The 23,439-nt window shown below is 30.7% G+C and overlaps 3 protein-coding genes across 6 annotated transcripts; all 3 read left to right on the top strand.

The window, feature by feature from the left end:
- Positions 1-2,824: 2,824 nt before the first annotated feature.
- On the top strand, positions 2,825-6,698 carry LOC108484134 (beta-1,3-galactosyltransferase 7-like). Of its 4 annotated transcripts, none has more exons than XM_053030024.1 (11): positions 2,825-3,150; positions 3,347-3,443; positions 3,530-3,615; positions 3,714-3,934; positions 4,022-4,085; positions 4,625-4,697; positions 4,786-4,906; positions 5,020-5,107; positions 5,220-5,345; positions 5,713-5,822; positions 6,002-6,698. In XM_053030024.1, exons 1-11 carry the CDS (start codon positions 3,056-3,058, stop codon positions 6,148-6,150), a joined length of 1,230 nt encoding a protein of 409 aa, XP_052885984.1. In that variant the 5' UTR covers positions 2,825-3,055; the 3' UTR covers positions 6,151-6,698. The 4 variants fall into 4 exon arrangements, with proteins under 4 accessions (XP_052885984.1, XP_017643296.1, XP_052885985.1 ...); XM_017787807.2 differs by having other exon boundaries at positions 2,826-3,150; positions 3,557-3,615; XM_053030025.1 differs by having other exon boundaries at positions 2,826-3,150; positions 3,723-3,934.
- Positions 6,699-8,072: 1,374 nt separating this feature from the next.
- Positions 8,073-12,594, top strand: LOC108486760 (vacuolar protein sorting-associated protein 9A-like). The gene is made up of 5 exons (XM_017790973.2): positions 8,073-8,394; positions 8,701-8,848; positions 8,960-9,130; positions 11,005-11,184; positions 11,284-12,594. Exons 1-5 carry the CDS (start codon positions 8,303-8,305, stop codon positions 12,091-12,093), a joined length of 1,401 nt encoding a protein of 466 aa, XP_017646462.1. The 5' UTR covers positions 8,073-8,302; the 3' UTR covers positions 12,094-12,594.
- An 8,407-nt stretch (positions 12,595-21,001) lies between these two features.
- LOC108484923 (uncharacterized) lies at positions 21,002-21,610 on the top strand. The gene has a single exon (XM_017788805.1). It carries the CDS (start codon positions 21,002-21,004, stop codon positions 21,608-21,610), a length of 609 nt encoding a protein of 202 aa, XP_017644294.1.
- The last annotated feature ends 1,829 nt before the right edge of the window (positions 21,611-23,439 follow it).

Genomic DNA, 23,439 nt, shown 5'->3' with positions numbered 1-23,439 from the left:
TTAATAATTAAAGAAAAATAAAAATAGTAGAGATCAAACTGACAAAAGGTATAAAAGTTAAAGAAGATAGTTTTGTAACATAGTTAATGGAATAAGTTAAGTGAGCAACTAAAAATGAACAAATCGAAAAATAAGGAGATTAATTTTAAGCAAATAAAAGTGGAGGGACTAAATTAGTAGAAATAGATATATACAATGACTATTCTCAGAATTTAACAAAAAATAAAGGTAAATTCCATTCAAGTCAAGTCCATGAGTAGTGGCTTGAAGTGAGGAATTTTGACATGAAAAAAGTTTAATTCCTTTAACTAACCATGAAAATTGTTTTGACATGAACTTGACTTTTATCACAAATAAGGTTTAAAATTTGAAGGATGTCAATATCATACTAGTATGGAAGAAAGAAGCAACACAATTAGGAGAATGTCACCTGAGTTTTTAATAGCTAGATTGTTTGATTTGAAATTAGTAAATTGGAGAAGTTGGAAATATTATTGAAATTGGATTTGATATAACGGATCGTGGCAAACCTCTCTCTATGGCATAAAGTATTTAGAAGTAGGAGGTATAACAATCCTCATGCTCGAGTATTTGTAATCTTGTCAATTGAGTATCAATTTGTGGGATGTATCTTGTATTTATTGAACAGTTTGCAGGTATTTACTAAAGTCAGCCGGTGACATCATAACGAAAATCTTCCCGATGTTGCGATGATGAACAATGTCATGACGACATGAAGGGGTAAAGACAAAAAATTTTTTAAGGTGCCAAAATTAAATTTTAAATTTTACAATAGTAAAAATACAATTTTAACATTTGAATGACCTATATCTTTATAATTTTTAAATAATTAAATCAAATTTTTATCAATTTTAGGGATCTAAAGTATAATTTTACATTTACTAATTTAAAAATTTTAAAAAAAATTAGACTGGGGGTTTTGCTAGCCCCTTTAGTTATACTCCTAACGACGCGAATGAAGATGTTATAATTTGACAACATTTTTCCCATAAATACCGAGATTCATTTACAATTATTTTCAAAGTCCGAATCTCACATGTATTTTAAAAAGAAACTATTTATTAAGTTTCACTAAACTTTCCTAAATTTGGGAAGGAATTTCGAATTTTTCATAAGATATATAGTTTTATTTGGTAAGTGGACAAAGTGTTTAAATTGCAAAGAAATTGCAAATGAATTCGTTAAGGTAGGCGGGACTTTTGGGATGTAAGAAATTGCAGAGAAAATATCAAAGGCTATAATAAGGCTGACAAAGTCTTTAAACATCTCATTTTACTCAAAGCTACTCATTGCTTTTTTATTATGTTAAACGAAGTTTCGTTTCTATTAAAATTATTTTCATTCATTTCACGATTATAAATAAATAATCAATCTCCACATATCTCAAATTCCTTCTAGAACAAATTTTAGGTGTTTTACTATTACGTTTAGTGATTAAAATAACATTGACCCAACCTAATATATCTTTCCAAATATAATAATCAATAGTCGATTTACCCAATAGTAAAAATAATTTTGGAAAAAATTTATTTTTATTGCAGAGATTGTTTTATTTTTAACCCTTTTTTATTATTTATTTAATATTAATTTAATATTAAAAGGTGAATTACCAATACTGTCATTAAAAAGCAAATCCGTTAATTAGTAATGAAAGAAATACGGACGACTCTTGTCATTTCACATGATGTGGCCCCACGTGGCTCTAATAATTTGTTGTAGAAAAAAAATGGAATTTTAAAACCCACCGTTAACGTAATAACTTTTTCAACAATAAAATAATATAAATTTATTTTCTTATTTATATATATTTATGTTTTGGTAAATCTAAAAATATAAATGGATAAGACGGAAATTATGAGTTTTGATTGATCAAAGTCACCAACCAATTAAACATTAATTCAATTAAAAATAATAAAAATTATATTTTACAAAGTAATATATAAAAATCAATTAATAAATTTAAAATTATATTAGCATTTCTTAAAATTTCAACTTGAAAATCATAAACTTCAAAGCATAATCTTTTATAAATATATGTTATACATAATACTTGAGAAAGTTAGGAAAAAATATTAGGTAAAAAATAAGCTTGGATTTACTTTTCAACTTTATAAAAATATCATTTTAATTTTTATTTAATTTTTCGTTTTTAGCTTAAACTTGTATTTTTTTGTTAAATCACTCAAAATGAATGGAAAAGTTAATGCTTGTTAACTTTGTTGATGTGGCATACATGTGCATTGTCACATGAATGATATAATTTTAAAATTTTAATTGAATGCTGATGTGTTATCCACATGTATATCACATCAAGAAAGTTAGAAAAAATTAACTTTTCAATCAATTTTAGAGTGATTTGATAAAAATATAAGTTTAAAAATTAAAAAAATTAAAAATTAAATAAAAGCTAAAATAATTTTTTATAAAATTGAAGAATTAAATAAATCATTATAAAAAATTAAACTCTTATAAAATATGAGATAAATTTAAACTTTCAAACTCGAGTCCAATCAATATATTTTTAATATTGTAATATATTTTATAAAATAAAATGATTTAAAATTATTATTTACAAAATCAGACAAAATTTGGAAACCAAATTAACTGTGGTGATGGATGAAAAGAAAAACCAACAGGATTCGGGTTAAAATCCAAGGAGAAAACAAGTCGGCCCATGTACAGTGTTTGATTGAAGACAGGTGGCGTGACTGGCGTGCACGTGAGTAACACGGAGGGGGCCAAAGCACGACGGAAAGTTCAAAGTTGAAAACCTTAATAAATACTAATGCGGCAAATTTCCCTTTTTTTAATGCCTAATTTTTGTTTTCCCTATCATTCTTTTTGACGGTCCAACGCGCGTAACAGTCTTACGATATTCCATTCATCCAATCCAATCACCCTTTATGAAATGAACTTTGACAAGCCTAACACAACTATAAAAACTTTGAATCTTCTTCTTCGTTTCAAATATTGAATATCTCAGTTTCTTTTTTACATTATCGACAGCTCCGCCTCTCTCTCTACCCTTTCGGCCATGAAGCCACACCGTAGTCCCAAGAAGATCTCCCTTAATTGGATCCCATTCATCTGTCTCTCCTTCTTCACTCTTGGGATTCTCTTCAGTAACAGGTCCCCCCCTTCTCTCTCTCTCTCTATATATATAAATCTTTTTGGTTTTTCAAATTTCATTTCATTCCTTGTGTTTTTCTTTTCTTTAGATAGATTGATGAACTGGGTCAGTGTTTGTTTCCTCTCTAATTGTTGGGATGGAGTTTTTCTCTTCTTCTTCTTTGATGTATTTCTAGCCATTGGATTTTGGTTACAGGCTGTGGGTCCCACCTGAATCTAACGGTCAACTTTTATCACAACGCCGACGTGAGCAGGAGTTGCAGATTGTCTCCGGTGATTGCGATACTAAGAAAGTATGTGTTTCTTTTTTTCTTTTTTTTTTGTTATTCTTGTTTACTTTTACTTTTTTGAAAACGAAATTTGTATTTCTAAATAAAAGGAAGTTTTTTTTACCATGTTTACACAGACGCCTGGACAAGATAATGATGTAATGGGTGAAGTTTTGAAAACCCATGAAGCAATTCAGTGAGTACAGAATTGGGTTCTTGTTATTTCAGTTAAGATTAACCTTTGTTTTTACTTTTTAGCTAATTTGTTTGTAAAATATTATGATCTTTCATGAGGCCTTACAGATCTCTAGACAAGTCGGTTGCAATGCTAGAGATGCAGTTAGCTGCCTCTCGTAATTCTCAGGAAATGGACAATGGGGAGGCATCTAAAGTTGTTTCAACCTTGACTCGCGATCGTCCACCTAGGAAGAAGGTGTTCATGGTCATTGGAATCAATACTGCTTTTAGTAGTAGGCGACGGCGCGATTCTGTCCGGGAGACTTGGATGCCACAAGGTTCCATATTTTTCCATAACCTTTTGAGGTTTTAATATCAATTAGTTTGCTAGTATTTAATGAATTCGTATGTTAATGTTTGAGTAGGGGAAAAGCTTATTCAATTGGAGCGTGAGAAGGGGATCGTCATTCGTTTCATGATCGGCCATAGGTAAATCATTTCACGCAAGAGAAAGCTTGGTAAAAGTGACATGGAGGCCATTGTACTTAGAAGTCGGATTGTATTTTGACACTTATACTCAAAAAATGGGCAAATTAGTCCCTATACATTAAATCAAAGAGCAAATTGGTCATTGGCTAAAAATTTCCTCTTAACTTTCCTGTTAAAAACTGGTCCCTTGTACCTTAGCATGAGGTCAACTGGCATGCCACTTGTCATTTTTTGGTTATTCTATTAGTCACTCTGGTTTTTAATAGAATAAGTAATAGAAAATACCAATCTTTTCTTTGATCTAAATATAGGGACTAATTTGCCATTTTTGAGTAGAGGGGGCAAAATGCATTCTAACTCCTAATACAAGGACCTCTATGGTACTTTTACCGATAAAACTTTAGTTTGAACTGAAATTTGTTTAACCAAAGAAATGGCAATGTTAAGCAAATGACATTTGTTACACTGTGATCAGCATGGGATAAATATGAAGTACATATTTGAACTAACATAAGTTGTATATACGTTGTTTGATCCAGTGCAACATCTAACAGCATTTTAGATCGAGCTATTGATTCTGAGGAGGCTCAGCATAAGGATTTTTTTAGACTGGTTAGAAAGCACTCCTATAAGTTTTGGATAGTCTTGTGAGATATTCAAGCATTTCTTACTGATATCTGGTTTCAATCTTAAAATGCAGGAGCATGTTGAAGGATATCACGAATTATCAGCAAAAACAAAAATTTTCTTTTCTACTGCAGTTGCAAAATGGGATGCTGAGTTCTATGTCAAGGTGGATGATGATGTCCATGTTAATCTTGGTTGGTTTTCCATCTCTTTTGTTTATCTTAAACAGTTTATCACACCATCATAATGATGAAGAAAAAACTTGGTTGTTTTGCATGATGAATTTCTTATGCTTATTTTCTCCTAGGTATGCTAGGTACTACCCTTGGCCGTCACCGTTCCAAGCCCCGAGTCTATATAGGGTGCATGAAATCTGGACCTGTTCTTTCTAGCAAGTAATTTCCCCCATGACCTTTTTATTGTTCATAATATTACTTTTTCAATTTGCTTTGCTCCCTCCTGCAAATTTGTTATATAACTTCTGTTCTTTTCCTTTATGTTCATTAGGAATGTTAAGTACCATGAACCAGAGTACTGGAAATTTGGAGAAGAGGGTAACAAATACTTCCGACATGCAACTGGTCAGATATATGCAATTTCAAAGGAGCTAGCAACCTACATCTCCATAAACCAGTAAGATATTTGATTTTTGTCTTGGAGTAGCCTGTTCTTTGTTTATATTACTTTGCGTAATTGAGGGTTCTGATTTAATTTTCATAGTCCTTGTATTTGTGCCCATTTGGCAATGCCTTGCAAACATCCCCTTGACTTAAGTTTTCTCTCTGTCTTCAATTTTTCTTTCAGTTTATTTAATCAGCCCTTGTTTATCACTTTGAGCATAGAGTTAATCTTTTGTAATCTTGCATAAGTCCATTAAAATTCCCAAGCTTATTAAAATGCTGATCAAATTTATATCCTTTACTCTTCTGGTTTCTGTATCTGATAATAATCTTTTAAAAGAGGTATCGCTAATATTCCGAGTGATTCTGAATGATTGCAGGCCTATATTGCACAAGTATGCTAATGAAGATGTGTCCCTCGGGGCATGGTTTATTGGACTTGAGGTTGAGCACATAGATGATAGGAATATGTGCTGTGGGACTCCACCAGGTAATGCTTTAAATCTTGTGTCGAACTACATATCTACATTCCAAAAACTCTTACCTCAATCCTAAATCTCAATTAATGCTTAATACGATAATTTCATTTGGATTGAGTCAAAGCTTAACGCTTTTTGCTATTTCGGTCTTCTTCCTGTTTTAACTCGTTGTTTGTTTCCTGTTCCACAGATTGTGAGTGGAAGGCACAAGCAGGTAATGTCTGTGTTGCATCTTTCGACTGGAGCTGCAGTGGAATCTGCAAATCCGTCGAGAAGCTCAAAACCGTTCACGAAAGGTGTGGTGAAGGAGATGATGCGGTTTGGAACACTTCACTCTAAATTAATTCGGATAGTGAGCTTTTCTTGCGGTAAACAAGATCAAACATTCGTGGTTTGATGATCGAGAAAGCAGATTTCGTCCAGCGAAGTAGGAGAAAAACATTGCATCTGGTTTCAATACATATCTGCAAACCCATCTCCTACAACATTTGCACGAAATCGTATTGGAAAGAAATGGAGATTAAAGATAGAAATCACTTTTTTTAATCAGAAAAGCATATTATGATAGTAGCATTTCAACATATATTCCCATTCTTTTCATTTTGGGGTTTGATAGGAGAGATGATTGTATTTATACTTTAGAATTATTAAGGTAATGTTGTAATTTAAGAGGTGCAAAAATGGTGGTCCAAACTCCAAAAGGAAAACCCTAATGTATGTGGTTATATTTATGGAGAAAGGTTTGTAAAATAGGTTGCAAGTGATATGCTGATCTTGCAATGTTACACGCTTGTTATTTATATAGAAGGCAGACAGTTGAGAACTTTACATCATTGTATCAATATTTTTGTCTAATTTTATGTGCCATTTTATTTTTTTGTGTTTAATTCCATTTGAGTTGAATTGTATTTTGTCTTTTCTATTAAAAATATAAATAAAATTAGTCTTGGTATTAAAATTGGTGTAATTGTTAGAATAACTAAATAGAGACGCACTTCTTATGTATAAAGACTAAATTTTACTTCTTATGTATAAAGACTAAATTTTAATGGAAAGATTGATTTCTCATTATAAAGATTAATTTGTTCATTTTTTGAGTAAAGAGAGTAAATGGTAATCTAAACCTTACCACATTATTTTCATGGTATTTTTATCTCATTTTTAGTAAAAAGAGGAAAACTACAATTGAGAGCATCAAGAATACATCGTACCTAATCATTCGAGATGATCCAAGTTTAAAATTTAGAGCTTAAGTTATAAATGCATTCAAATAATGTACTTTGTCAAAAAAAATTTTTGAAAGTATTTTAGAATAATAAATTATTTCATGAGTTAGTTTGGACCCATGTTGTTTAAGTTTTATACTTTTTTTTTGTTTGTTTTCTATTGTTCAATAAATATTCACTTTTAGAATTTTTTATGCTCTTATAATACGTGTTTTAGTGTTGCTTATGCATGTAGTATTGTTTTTGCAATTAGGGATGGTTTTCCTGATTTTGCACACCGCTTTGAGCCATTCAGAGTTGATTTTCATATAGTATTAAATGCTTATTATCACTCTATATATGTTGTGCTTGAGTTGTAACGGTGTCAATTGTCAACGTGCCATAATGTTCTATTAATGTTGAAACTGAAGTCTTTATTGTATTGATGAAGCTTGTCCTTTATTGCCTACGAAGTGTATTTGTTAATTTTTTCCCTCGATTTGTATAGTCATATTCATTAAATAAAAAAAGAAAAGAAAAGATAAAGTACTTTATTGATGCCATCAATTACCCTTAATCAATTGAATATCATCTTAAGAAAATTATTAAAATTATTATGATATTTTGAAATTTAAAATTTTAGTATTATAAAAGATATTTAGAATTTTCGGTAATGAGATAAACAAATACAAATTGACAATTTTGTGTATTATTTTAATTTCTATAATTTTTTTACATAGTCAATACTTAAAAAAATATTTTTGGGTGACAAAATAAAAGCGACCAATTAAATTAACTTTTATTAGAGATTTAATGCTTGAGTGACTAAAATAACTTCTAAAAATTGGGTGATGAAATTGTAAGAATTTTATTTTAGATTACCAAAATAAAAACACCATAAAAATTGAGAGACCAACAATGAAATTTACTCTGAATTTAATATTTACCCTACGTAAAAAAATATTTTTAATAAATTAATAAATTCAAGTGTGATGGAGAGAACGGTAATTATTAGCATAGATTAAATATTAACAGAGACCCAAAAGAACAGAGCCCAATTTCATTATGATTATTATTTTTAATTTTCTAAAGTAAAAAAAAATAATAATAATAACTGATTTTTTTTTTTTTTTTTTTTGGTTGTCTGCAACTGCGTCTGCACCTTCAATCACGCACTCCTCTCATTCTAGAAGACTTCTCCCCTAAGGAAAAGGCCCTCTCTCTGTCTCCTCTCTAATCAACGTCAGCTAAGCGACTGTCAAACAATCGGACGGCGGTTACCGTAAATGGAGAACGCCGACGTTTTCTTAGGATTGCAAGATTTTCTAGAGCGTATGCGCCAGCCTTCCGCTGCTGATTTCGTCAAATCTATCAAAAGGTCGCTCCCTCTCTTTCTCATTTTAAATGTTCATCTTTAAATCTATGCGTAGACTTATGATTGAACGTGATTTTCGACTAATCGGAAGTGATTATTGATTGTTTATAAATATATTTGGTCTGTTATTTAAATTTATTAGTTGATTGCTTCAAATTAAGTAAAAATCCCGATGTGGAAGCTGTTTTTTTTTATTTGTCTAATTAATTGACAATCGAACTTAATTTAAGAAGGATTGGGGTGTTCCATTTTAGGCAATCGTTTCAGGGTTTTGACTTTCTGAGTTTCGTTCGTGTCGCCATATTACAGTTTCATAGTTTCGTTCTCCAACAATGCTCCTGAACCCGAAAGGGATAGTGCGGCCGTACAGGCATTCTTTGCCAACATGGAAGCTGCTTTTCGAGCTCATCCGCTTTGGGCTGGATGTTCAGAGGAGGAGTTGGACAGTGCTGGTGAAGTAAGTCATTTTAACTTATTATCTTGCATTAGGTAATTTGTTTTAAGGGAAAAAAATTTCACCTTGGGTTGATGTATTTACTTTTTTTTTTTTTTTCTTTTCCTAATACAGGGATTGGAGAAGTATGTTATGACAAAGTTATTTACCCGTGTGTTTGCTTCACTTCCAGATGATGTAAAGCTTGATGAACAACTTTCTGAGAAGATGGCTCTTGTTCAGCAATTCGTTCGGCCTGAGAACTTGGATATTAAGCCAGCCTTTCAGAATGAGACATCATGGCTGGTAAATTGGGGAATTTCTGTTTCAAGTGGTTGCCTATTTTTTTTTTTCTTTTTTTGGGAGTATGGAGTTAGCTTACCTTTGGCATATGTTGTCTCTGTGAACTATATCTTTCCTTGTCATGTTTGGCTTTCTATACTATTGAGAAGTGAGAACCCTTTTAACCTTTTTTTTAAAAACCTTTGGTAGAGTATATTTTTGGATATCTTCTGTGCAAACAGTGAAACGATTATGGCTTTGGCTGGAGTAAAAAAAACATTACAAGGTGTTTGCCTCCTTGAAGATAATAATCAATGACTTCATCTAGAAATCAGGAATAACAACTAGTTAATAAGAAGCTGCTAGGGATTCTCACAATTCATCATGGTGAAATAGACAAAAGTAGTAACATTTTTACTAGATGCTTCCAAGGATGTAATGCTGATAGGTGTCATGCTGTCTATAATTCATATAAGGGAGGCTAGAAAGATGGACCATAAAAGTGCAGAAATCCTTAGCTAGGTAGGAAAGTTAATTTCTTTGTTAGGAATATTGCTTTGTGGAGAATCTATTTTCCTCAATGCATCCCTGCTTGAGCTCTAAAGAAACTTCTATTGAGGTCATCTTATGTGGTAGATTCTTCCATGCCTTACTATGAGCGTAGCATAGAAGTTCAAATTTGATATGAACTCACTTTTATTGTTCTCATCCCATGGCATGACCAAATGAGGAATGTGCACTCGTGATGTGGTTTTCTAATGTTAGGAGGCCCTGTGCAGTTATGCCTTGTTAACATGTCAAGACAATGCTGCATCAATCTATTTTTAGATGGCAGTTTATACATTTTGTCATCCTATTAAACATAGCTGATCTAGATTTTGGCTATCAACCATGAACGTTGATGCATATGTGGATGCTTGAAGCTGCACGCTCTGAAACCATATAAATCTGTTTTGTTTTTTTTTTTTATGTCTATTTTTCCTCCATTTTTGTTCCATATTACATAAGATATTCCTTTTTTATAGGAGCTCCATGCTTAATGCCTTAATAATTTTTCAGTTTTCTACGAATTATTCATATTGTCTTAAGCATCACTGAAATCATTTGATCATTGAACTCAATTTGATACAGTGCTTGTACCCCCAGCTGTTGGTTATGAACTTATGGCTAATATCTTTGTTGTACTGAGAATTGAATAAACTGTTTTGAAGTAATGCACCAATTAAAAGCTGAAGTTCCAGTCCTTTTTGGCTGCTTTTAGAGAATGTCGTTCTCAGAAATATTTTCCACAAAGGAACAACTGGTCTTCAGTAGTTTTGGGTGTAAAATACTTGGGGATTTGGTCAATAAGTTTTTCTCCCCGTCTCTAATTAGGTTTGCTAGTTTTATGAGCAAGACAAGCTGATAGTAATGTAGGTAGAATTCTGTTTACATTAAATGAAAAGTCTTGGTCTTAAGCAGTTGAGTATTGCAAATTATCAACAAATGCTTTCCATCTAAAACAAGCTTGTTATCATTATTATGTCTGAACTAGTTGTAATTATTGTCGCCTTTTTAATTTGATGATCTTATTTATCTGACTTTGTTATGCACATAACTTAAGGTCTAATAACCTTTGAGCAGTATATCTTTATTTATTTTTTGGATAAGTACCTATTGAGCAATATATCATACCATATTCACTGCCTCTACTTTTTGTTGTTTGAAGAAAAAATTATTTATTGCGTGCAACAAATGTCTCAACACTTGAGTGCAGTTTGATTATGGTTCTAATTTATTTCAGAAAAAAATTTGGTCGATAAAGCTTGTCTGTGGATATGCTTGGGATTTTGGATTCCCAGTTATGATAGCTATTCCACCTTTCAGACTCTCCCCTGAATCTATACTTTATTTGGCAGCTTGCACAGAAAGAGTTGCAAAAAATTAATATGTACAAGGCTCCAAGAGACAAGCTTGTGTGTATCCTCAATTGTTGCAAGGTTATCAATAATTTATTGCTTAATGCTTCAATTGCTTCAAATGAGAATCCTCCTGGAGCTGATGATTTTCTTCCTGTGTTGATTTATGTTACCATAAAGGTAAGATCAGTAGTGTATGCATGCTTGGTTGTTTAGTTCATCATCCCTCCTTTAAAAAATAATAAATAATGTATAATTCTCATGAAATCTGTTACGTAGGCAAATCCTCCACAGCTGCACTCGAATTTATTGTATATACAACGTTATAGACGTCAGTCTCGATTAGTTTCTGAAGCAGCCTACTTTTTTACGAACATGCTGTCTGCTGAGGCTTTCATCTCAAATATTGATGCAAAAGCCCTTTCATTGGAGGAAACCGAGTTTGAGAAAAACATGGAGTTTGCTCGAGCTATTCTATCAGGCCTTTCAACAGATTTGGATGGTCTGTCCAGTCAAATTAACCAACTTGCTGGACAAGATCAGAGAGAACCAACTGAATCCAGACATCACACTCTTAAGGAGGACCAGGCTAATAGACCTAAATCTTCTGATGGAAAATCTTCAAGTAAAGATCAGTCATCAATCTCTAAAGTTCCATCCATCTCAGAATTGGAGAATAGAGGGGCGACTATACTTCTGAAGGAGGATCAAGTGAGTAAAGTGTTTCAAGAGTATCCATACATGTTTGCTCATGCCGGTGATTTGACAGTAAAAGACGTTGAAGAGCTGCTAAATAACTATAAACAACTGGTGTTCAAGTATGTTTGCCTTTTGAAAGGATCAGATGGTGCTTCTGCATCTTTTCCTTTGTCTAAGTCACAAGCTCAAGCCCAGCAACATGTTGAAACATTTAAGGAATCTCAAGATCATAGGGCAATAGCACAAAATATTGGGCTGCAAAACGATACTGACAAGGAGGAGGATGGCCCAACTAGAACTTCTAATCAAGAAAATACAAACTCCGATTTACTAAAGGAAGAGGCTGTTGGATCCTCGGAATACAGCCATGATGACACCTCTGAACAATAGCGTAAGCTTGTTGCGGTAACTGAGTCACTATGGTTCTTTTGCTCCCTTTATGTGCTGAACAGAATTATGTCATATTACTCCGAATTAGAAGGCAATGGCAGACCATCATTTTAACTTTGAACTCGAAAGACCATTTTGCCATCTAGTGAGAGAGAACCCAAGAACAGTGGTAAAATTCGCTTTTGGTTCGTGAAGTGATCGTGCCCAGCAAATGCAAGTTGTGCAGTAACTCTGATGATTCAATATTGCCAAACCTTGTTTACAGCACACATGATGATGATAGGTACGATTTTTTCTTGTGTTTTCTTTTTGTATACCATGAGTTTGGTTCATTCTAAAAAGTAGGAACATGTGAACTGTGGGCACTTATGTTTTGAAGCAAGGTGTGGCTACCTTTTGAATTATACACCAATGATGTCACGTTTCGATAATTGGCTCCAGGATTAGGTACATTGAACATCCCTAGTTTATTTTATATATATATATTTTCTCGACTAATAATTTGACTTTGTTTTTTGGTTTATTTGCCTTTACTAGAATTGTTCATGGTGTTTTTGTTTTTTGTTCAAAGAAGTTTTCATGGTTCAGGCTGCGCCTATTGCAGTCTATGCATGGACATAGCACATATCATATTTGTTCAATTTGGGTTTGGTCTAAAATATGTTTTTTAAATTTTTGTCTAAACTCACTTATTTTTGTAATTGATCATCCCAAACTTATTTTAAGTTCATCCATGTTATTTTTAATTTTTTAAACAGAGCAATTATGTTATTTTTTAATTTAATATTTAAGATGCTTTTTCATTAATTAAAATTTTAAATATAAACAATCTAGCATATCTTTTAATGTTTATCTTATAGTATTATATATTATTATTGAGTATGTGATGTAAATTACATAATATATTATATAATTAGAAAATGAGTCCGAGTCAGATTGAATTTGGGTTTTCAATGGAGTTCAACCCACATGGGGATCTTTTTTTGTCCAATTCACTTTTGTTCCAGAATATTAAGTAGGATTTTGGAAAATTCATTGGATTGATTTTTTTCATTAACGCATTTGGTTCAATATTTCATGCATGCGAGTAGAATTTGAATCTTTCTGAACTTCTGAATTAATATTATATATATATTGGCATTTGTCACTTATCTTCGTGTTTTCATTCTCGAGCTTAGAGTAACATATAAAGATAAAAGAACTTTTACAATTATAGATATCATTTTCTAGCTCATATTTTATCTTTTGCAAAAAAAAAAGAAAAGAAAAATAGTTTATTTATCATACAATCTAAGCTACACCCAGTTTAAAAATTTTGCCAACCTTTTATACGAGTAATTTTATTTAATTTGATTGTATTTTTTTTTTGAATTAATGTATATATGTTGAGTAAATTGAAAAGTCTAATAACTAATTAGAAAATTTTAGCATGATAGTATAATTATATTACAAATTTATTGATTAATTTGTTAAAAACAATTTAATCTAGTGAAACATTTAAAGCAAGTAGAATTAGTTGAATAAGAGTAAAATGTAGACAGATCTAATGAATTTGATGACACTGCAATGCTGCTGGTCACATAAGATATTAACCATCTATTGCAGAATTTGTTGGTCCAGTACCTAGCTATGTCAAATCCCTATCAATATAGGATTCGTTGTACCTAACTTTAGATTTACCTATTTTGCTTTGTTATTAAAAAATATATGAATGTAAAACTAAAACTAAGTTATATAATGCGGATTGAGTATTAGTTCAATTGGCATGAATATTATTGTCAATGTAGGAGGATGTAAATTTAAGTTGACTAAAGTGCATTATCCTCTTATTTATGTGTTGGGATATGCTTTGGGTAGTTCAAGACATTGTGTAAAAAAAAAAACAGATATGATCAAAGTTACGTAATATTTGAAGCAATCTTAATTTGGCCGTCTATTAGGCAGGCAGATAAGCTTTTCTTTCCCCACGCATCTTGTGCTTTCTTTTTTGTGGTATACATGGGACATGGTAGAGGGATGGAGGGTATAGGAAAAGGAAGAAGTCTATTCTTTATCAAGACTTCTTTATTTACTTTATGGACACATTGAATCAAAAGAAAAGAAAAGAAAAAAAACTTTATGCACACATGGATTAGGAGAAAATGTTGGGTCACACTTAAAACATGTCTTTCAGGAACAAGACAAAGCATGTCCTTCCCTTGTAAGTCTAGCCTAGCCTAAGCTAACCCATAATCTAGTTTCATCTCCCATTTCAGTTTTTCTTTTACTTTAATAATAATATAGTTTGATTTGAGGACAGAGAAAGAGGACATAGATATTAAAGTAAATTTAAAAACACAAAAACATGTCATGTCAGATTTTAGCATCCATTGTCTTGTTGCTTAAACTTAAATTATATACATATTATGGTAGAAAATGGAAATATTTTCCTTCATTCGTTTTAAACCATCTTTAATCAGTACTTCTCTAAACATGATCCCCGTTAACACATAGTATGCTCTACACATGGAGTCCCTTCACTCTACGTCATCAAGACATATGTCAAGCTTCCCTTCTGCATGGATGGCATGTGTATCTTCATCAAAGTTTGCACAAATCAAATCGTAGCCTAATCGTTAGATACATCAATCCCATCATCACTTGGCTAAAATGCTATTATGTCATATAAAGAGCAAACGAATACAAGACTTGTATGAACACATGTCAAGGCCCAAGGCACGTAGTGATCAGCCTTCTCTGTATATACTCCCCCTTCATCATTAGGGGTGTTGCGCTCACTTATATCAAACTCTGCTAAATCACCACCATAAATGGCTCTTTGCACTATACCACTGTGTGAACCATCACTCTCATCATCCTTCTTAGCTTTAGCCTCAACTTTTTAGGTGATAAGCGTGAAAGGATTTATATCATCCTAACGAGAACATCCCCAAGAACCATGGTTCCATTGCTATTACTTTTACATTTGCTTTTCAGAGTGACCAAAGTAGCAATCCTCAGCACGTGCACCTTAATACAATCCCTACAGTGATCCATATGAAAATTGATGCCGTCAGCATCAACTGCGGTAGCCGTAGCCTAGATACAACACTTACACAAACCAGCTATCATTCCCACCATCGCCTACCACACACTCAATCCCCACTCCTAAAGAACAAACAGAATTATAGCTCCAATTTCTCTTCCCGACAATTCATGGAATTATAAGAGCAAATGAGGGCTTTAAAGGATCAAATGATGCAACAACTTAGGTACGACCAATAATACCAACAACATCAAGAACAACTTCATCAATACACTGAAGTTATTAGAGAATTGAGAGCAAGTCAAAACCCTCCTCAGTTCCAGTGGCAGCACAATGAAGCTGCCTCCCCACTTAACGTATAAAGGCAAGGGTGTCATATGTACCCAGAGTACCAACCACAACTGGCTTTCCCACAACAGTAACTTCAGGCTTCTCATTGTGAGATGGATGCCTTGACAAGAGAAAGTCAGGCTTTAAGACCTGATGTTGAAGACGTGGATTGAGTATCTTGTTGTAACAATCCCTTTTGCCCCTAAAATGGCAACTATAGGCGCACTCTTATGGCAAAACCAAAATTTTGATGAACGAAAAAACACACGTGCAGCACACAATCGTTGTTTCCTACAAGTGGAACTTCATCAAATTCGTACAAGTCTAGTTGCAGCTTTATCACCAGGTACATCAATCTTATCCTGCTTAAGGAGTAGACTAGGACAAGACCCACACGAACGTGTGTCAATTCTACGAGTGTCCTAACTTGCCTATATATCCCCTCCTTCACCATAAGAGTAGATTTCCCTCTCTTATGCCAAAACCTTGCCAAATTACCACCATAAATTGCTCTCTACACGGTATCATTGTGTGAACCGCCGCTCTCATCTTCCTTGTGTAGTTTAATTCATCGTTTATATTTATAATTTTTCGTACAAATTCGTTTAAACAAAATTTTGTTATTCACATTAATATTATCATCTATATTTGTCCTCAATAAATTTTACATGTAAAATAAAATGTAAGTAAATAGTAATTTACCGATTAGTTAATGTTTAATTAATATTAAATTATATTATGTGGATCATAATACGAGAAGACAATTTATATTAGTAAATAATCTAAAAAGTTCATAGTCTAATTAATTGAAATTGAACAAATCTATTAAAGGACTTTGATCCCTTCAATCAAAGTGGTTTGTTTCTAAAATTGAGTGATCAATTAGATAATTTATCCTTTTCATAATAATTAATATTTTATAAAATTTAAAATTATATAATTTAATGATTGCAGTTTATATTATCAAATATGATAAAAATTACGATATAATAAATAAACGTGTCTAAGAAATTAGAATATCTTATAATTAGATGAGAGTTTTCATCTGATTAATAAAAATTTTAAATTTCATTATCACTTGTGAATCATAATTGATATTTTAAAAATTAAATAATAAATAAATTTAAAAACTTTTGTAACGTATAATAATGGTCCTTATAGTAGTTATATTTTAGTTTTAAAAACAGATGGTATTTTAATATTATCGTAGTTAGGGTTAGGGACAAGGTATAGCAAAACGAAAGGGCAAGAGAATCACGTGCCATGCACATGCGGGAACACATGGTGCTGTCGGCTGAGCTGTAAGCATCTCTCCCATATCTGGGACTCAGACCATCCTTTACTGTTTCCACCACGCTCCACTGTTCATCATCACAATTTTTTAATTGATGATGAGATTCAGATGTAAATCGACGGCTTCCATTACCTCTTTATGATCGACGGTGGTGATAAATATTCAAACATGTTTGGCTGTGCTGGCACAGTCTCCCCGTAACCGCCGCCATTTTCATGGTTCACAGAAATTAATTAAGAAATAATAATTTTGAAACCGTCAGCCACCCTAAACGGAAGATGATAAATTCTCCCTCTTTTTTATATTTGTTTTTTTATAAAGGTTTTTTAAAATAAAAATATTTTTTCCAAAAGGAAAAACATAAACATAAACGTAAACATACTTTGAAATATAAATATGAGAAAAGATAGGATAAAAAAGACGTTAGGTGTTTGTTATTTTCATTGGTGGAATTTTGTTACTAGTCCTTATATTATGATAATTTTTATATTTTTAATTAATTAATTTTAGTCTTTTTATTTTTGAATATTAAAATCTCAATTGCAATTTAAATATTAAGCAGTTAATTATGTTATTAGTTATGTATTATACATAAAACTGTAACTTTAGTCAATTATTTCTATTCTTTATATTTTTAAAATTTTAAAATTTTAGTATTGAGCAAATAATATCAATTAAATCTATTAATTGGGTTTCTTTTTAATAATATTTATAAATAATAAACTAATATATCATAATATATTTATAGTATTTGAATTTTAAAATAATAATTGGTTCTATTTTTTAAAATAATACAAATTAAAATATAGGATTGATTGAAAAGAAATATGTAAATTTAGGGAGCTCGAAATAAACACAATATTCAACAAACATGTTGCTTTATTTATTTCGCCTGCTCTCATTGATTCGATTCAGTTGTGATGTTGATTATCCAAAACAAACATCATATATTATATATTTTTTTCAATTTAAATTACATATTATTATAATTATTTCCTTAAAAAATAAATATATAAACCTAAAGATTCAACGTTTGACATGAAATGCAAAATAAACAAACATCTTGAGATGATGTAAGATACATATGGAACATAGATCAAGCTTCTTGACTACCATTTTACTTCACCTCCTAATTAAAGTCACTTTTGGTTGCTTTTATTTATATTATATCCTTTGAAAATATAATTACGATTGAGATAATATAATTATGATTTTGAAATCTTCTAACAGTAAATTAATTTTATTTTGTGTTATTAGAGTAGTATGATTTAAATTTCTGTTTAAAGGAAAATATAGTGGTAAAATTAGGTGATCTGTGGTGGGCTTAAAGCCGTATAGTACTACACTTCTTCTATTTGACTTTGATTAGAATAAAATTTTTCAACTTTTAAATAGATGCAGTAGGAACTCCTCTTGCATCATTCTCAATTTTTAACATTAGTGAATTTTCTTCTCCTCTGCCTGTAATTTTTCTCCAAAAGGGTTTTTACGTAAAATCTGTGTTTTATATTTTATTCTCATTGCTTTGCGATCTTCCTATATTGTTATTATCGACGTTTAGCTTTATCACGTGTGATGTACTTAATTTAATATTTGTATCTTTAATTTTATTTATAAATAACAATAGAGGCAACAAAATTCCAGCGTTTTTTAATATTTTAATTAAAACAAAATTTAAATTCAATTATTATATTTTAATTTTTTTAATTCGATTAATTGAAAATGGTAAATTATTTTAATAAAGTTAATTTAGATATTTGTAAGGTGTGATTGGGTTTTAAAGTACCCTCATTTTTCATGTAATATTAATTCCGTTTGTGTTTTATTTTAGTTTTTATAACTTAATTGTAATTATAGTTTATAAAATTAGTGGAACATTTTAAATATATTCAATTTAGAAGTAATTTTTAAAAATTATATATCAATGTTTTATTTTTACATGTAAAACTTCACCTAAGGAAATGCTTACAAATAATTGAAATATTTATCAAATAAATATATGATATTATTTGGAAAAAAATAAATAAATATTATAGTAATAGATTGTCTTAAATCATGTTTCTATGCATATTTTGTAAGCTAGTTTTAATTATTAATTAGTAAATGTAGATTTTAAGTAAATTTAAATAATATGACTTATAAATAATTTATTGTAAAATTATTTATGCTTTTAAAAATTAGTGATGAATTTAAAACATAACCTTTTTAAAAAAATGTTTAGGGCTTATTATATAAAAGTTTTAAATAATTTTTTATTTATTTATAAAAACAAATTGAAAGGGCTATTTCTATAAATAAAAATATGGAAGACCATTTAAAATAAGTAAAAAAGGCTAATCCTCTTTCATTTGGCCATGCTTTAAGAAAAAACACTTTACCTTTAATTGGACCAATGCGAAGGGATTACTACTTTGTTGTTGGCAGGAGTAAAATTAGAATTTTTTAGAAGTTAAAATTAAATTTTAATTTTTACGATAAAAAATAAAATTTCACTATTATAATAATTTATATCATTTTAAGCGCAGGCACCATTGCCACCCCTGGATGTTGGAGACTTTGTAATCTCACATATATAGTCAAAATTGTAAACACAAAATTAATTTAACAGTATAATATTAAATGTAGAACATATCGAAATATTTATTTTAGTTTATTAGGAGTAACGCGAAAGATGATTTACTCAATATTTTTATATAAATTTAAAATACAAAAATGAATAAAATAGTAAAAAATTAAAATACAAAAAAAAAGACTTAAAATACCAATAAAGAATTTTGCATTGAATTTCTTCCATTGTGCAAATATCTTATTTATATTTATAGTGTGTGACTTCTCATATAAAATAATTGTAATTAATGTTGTGCATTTTAATTGACATAATTGGCGTATTTTTATTTGTCATATAAAATTTGTATTTTAGCTTTATTTTATAATTTAATTAATTAATTAATGTGTTAGTGGCTAAAGCCAACTTTGTTGTGAATTTATATTTTATTTATATGTTACGCCTTAAAAACCTCAAAACGGGAAATGACATGCATGCTCCAAATTTGTTAAAAGGGATAATCTCATATTTAGTACATGTACTTTCATAAAATATCAAATGTAGTACCTATAGTTTTGAAATGTTGAATATATATCTAAACTGTCAATTTATGTATTCTTATGATAAATAAAGTTAACATTGGTAATAAATACTAAATTAACCAATTAAAATTCAACATGTGAAAATTTTTCTTTTTTCAAATCAAGGTTAAAAACTAAATAAAAGAAAAACAATTAAACTAAGTAAATACTAACCTTACATATGGGCTCTCAACTTCAAATGAAAATGGGTAACAAAAAGGGACCCGAAAGGGGGGTCAGCCTATGATTTACAATCAGTAGGGTGAAAAATTGGTGGAATCTATTTGGTGAATTGGGGTCTGTTTTTTTTTCCTTCAAGAAGAAGAAAAAAAGATTGGGATTTAAAGTTTGGGGGCCTAAAATAATTGTGAACAGTCAGTTACTTTTCTTTAGTTTACAGCATGCTTAGCAGTCTCCAAGAAAACCAAAATAATGTTGCTCCTGTTCACGCCTATATGTTGTCTACTCATACTCTTTACTTCAATTTCATATATATATATATATATATATATATAAAATAACCCACACAAAAACATCAAACTTGATTATCTTTTTAGCTCGATTAATATGAATATTGTTGTCAATGTAGGAGGATGTAAATTCGAGTGTGTTGAAGCTCATTATCCTCATATTTATAAATTGAGAGGAACTATGAATAATTCTACACATCACGTCAAAAATAATTGATATGATTAGTATTGGCTGCAAAAGAACTAATATTTTTATATATAAAAAAAATATGTTAGAAAATAAAAATAAATAAATAAATAAAAAAACCCAAATTCAGCGGTAGTCATTAGATGACATGGAAGTCATCAACAAAAGGTAAGAAGTAACTCACTTCTATTTTGTCTTCTTCTTAGTTTCTTTAATTACCAATGTTTGAACAGTAACACAACCAAAATCAATGGTATAATAATAACATGTAACCCTAAACCTTCCCACACAATAAATAAGTACAATACTTTGTTCATATATTTGACAATCTCAAAATCAATATCACTTTGCCTACAAAAGAGACTTTTTGGTACAAAAAACTCAACCACTGCCCCTTTTATAACCCCTCCCTTTTTTCTTCTTCTTCTTCTCCATTCATCTCACCATCTCCCATTTTTTCTTTCTTTTCAAAATAGATGGGAAATAGATACCATCAGCAGCAGCAGATTAATAGTAAAGGAATGTTTTTGCCATTGTTGTGTTCTAAACCTTCCATTAAAGATGTGGTTCTTCCCAAATGGAAAGTTGTTGACAGGTCGGCTTCCTTGTCTGAAGATCCATTGTCACCAAAGATCAGTTGCATGGGACAAGTGAAGAGGAACAACAAGATTGTTGGGTTCCCTGTTTCTTACAAGCTCAGTACTGTCACCCCCAAGAATAGCAGCAGCTTCAATAGTAGTACTGTCAAATATTTCAAGCTTAAGAAGCTCTTTTCTGGTAAGAATTTAACTGGCAGCCCCGCTACCTCCACAACCGCCGCCACCACCGGTTGTAGAAGAAAACAAGTGTTGATAAATGGGACAAGCAAGCCTAAGGGTGATGATGGGAAAGAGAATTCTGGTACAATCAACATTGAAACCATGGATCCACCTTTGCCTGTAATAAAAAAAGGGCCGAAACAAGGTGATGAAAGAGAAGGATCCGATACTACACTTTGGCAGAGGAGATCACGTGGGGTTGCACTGGAAAGATTACAGCTTCAACAGATTCAACTTAACAGACATCAAGAACCAACCACTGTTTGATGAAAAAAAAAAAACCAGATCCATACAATGTAATAGGTAATGTATATGATTTGTTCTACAAAAGAGAAAAAAGAAAAAAAGAAGAGTTCCAATTTTGATGATTAATGTTTGTGTTCCACTTGTGTTAAGAGACATGAAATTATGGTGATGGTAATGGGATTGTTGATAAAAATTTGAAAGAAATTTTAAGGATATTTTAATCTTAAAAAAGTTAATGACAGACAGACCCTACATGGCCACCACAAAGATTATTGCTGCCGGTTTGATAATGAGGGTGACAAAATGAACAGATAAGGGGGTGTCAGATCAAGGTTCTATTTTCAGATTAATTTTGGCACCTATTAAAAATCATTTATTTGGGAAGGGCTAATGACTTCTAAAGGATGACAGTTCTGGGGTTTATCTTTTTGACTGGTGAATAAGATAGAGAAGATATGACAATGTGAAACGGAAATTGATTTGTCAACACTGATGCGGGAGCCCGGACTACAGTAACTTGAAAACAAACATACATTGTTTCACATGTTAACGGGTTGAAAGAATTAAAGCTTTCATCCTTATCCCTATCTTAAAAATGATATTGATATTAAGAGAGAATAGTGAGCATCGATTAAAAAAATTAATCTCTATAAACTATACAACAGACATAAATTTGATGTTAAAATTATAACTAAATCAATAGTACTACGTTAATGTTTTTAAATTGCTGTTATTAATGTGAGCAAAAATTCAATTAAAATCTATTAAGTTTTGTTGATGTTAAGTTCAAAGCTCAATCCAAATGATTAAGTTGGTTAGTGGGAAATTCACTTATTACATATTATTTTCAATTTATTTTAAATATTTATAATATATAATAATTTTATTTTAAACAAGAAAATTATTAATTTGACCAAAATCAAGTGGATTTGATTAAATTGCTTAAAACCAAAGCCGATGGATCAATTATTACTGAATGTTGACCAATAGGTTGATTATGTATAAAAAACCGAAGTAACCAGTTTCATTTAACATTGGTAAATGTGAACAAATGTTGTAGTGGTTCCTTGCTCTTTCTGTAAAAGCCGGTACATGAGTTTGTAATGGTCTTAATCTTTTAGGTCTTAAGGTTCACCTTATATTAATTGTTAATATAACCAAGTTTGCATCTTTGTATTTTTGATTTTATTATTAAAATAAATTTAGTGATAACCAATAAGTGATTGAGTGTAAACTTAGACAATATTGTTGGAAGAAATAATCACGAATCCCAAATATAAACTGTAAAATAAACATTAAATATATCAAAAGAAAAAAAATAAATTTAGTGATAATTATAAATTCATTTAATTTTTGAGGTTATGATTGAATTGATAAAAATTGATTCTACTAAAAATCAACATTGGTATTAGGATGCTAAAATGTGTCGAATCAACTCAAATTAAACATTAAAAATTAGTACCAATATCTAATGATATATTAACCCTTTAATAAAATATAAAATGTAATTTTATTTATTAAAGATTATTTTATTTAATAAAACATACAATATAATATATATATATACAGTAATAAAATATAGTGAAGAACTGTTATTGAAGGTGATGGTTGTAAACAGAGCCGACTGTATCATTAGGCAGACATCAAACAGTAAATTTAATGGCCAAGAGAAAGGGAATAAAACTGTGGTCAGCAGTGACTTTTAACAGATAAAATAATTTAGCATTAACCCCACTTTGCTAGTACTAGGATGCCTAACATCAACCCCTATGCTAGTATTAGGATGCCTAACATCAACCCCTTTCCATTGTTGAAGCTTGCTTAGAGCCCCAGAAACAAAAACAAAGCAT

This window comes from Gossypium arboreum, chromosome 6 (genome assembly GCF_025698485.1).
Source record: "Gossypium arboreum isolate Shixiya-1 chromosome 6, ASM2569848v2, whole genome shotgun sequence".
NCBI classification, from domain to species: domain Eukaryota; kingdom Viridiplantae; phylum Streptophyta; class Magnoliopsida; order Malvales; family Malvaceae; genus Gossypium; species Gossypium arboreum.
This window is presented reverse-complemented; position numbering and strand designations above follow the sequence as displayed.

Coding starts and splice junctions, on each gene's coding strand:
- LOC108484134 (XM_053030024.1), top strand. CDS start 3,056: ATGAAGCCACACCGTAGTCCCAAGAAGATCTCCCTTAATTGGATCCCA. Junction 3,151..3,346: donor GGGATTCTCTTCAGTAACAG/GTCCCCCCCTTC, acceptor TTTTGGTTACAG/GCTGTGGGTCCCACCTGAAT. Junction 4,698..4,785: donor ATAAGGATTTTTTTAGACTG/GTTAGAAAGCAC, acceptor CTTAAAATGCAG/GAGCATGTTGAAGGATATCA.
- LOC108486760 (XM_017790973.2), top strand. CDS start 8,303: ATGGAGAACGCCGACGTTTTCTTAGGATTGCAAGATTTTCTAGAGCGT. Junction 8,395..8,700: donor TTCGTCAAATCTATCAAAAG/GTCGCTCCCTCT, acceptor GCCATATTACAG/TTTCATAGTTTCGTTCTCCA. Junction 9,131..11,004: donor AGAATGAGACATCATGGCTG/GTAAATTGGGGA, acceptor TTTATTTGGCAG/CTTGCACAGAAAGAGTTGCA.
- LOC108484923 (XM_017788805.1), top strand. CDS start 21,002: ATGGGAAATAGATACCATCAGCAGCAGCAGATTAATAGTAAAGGAATG.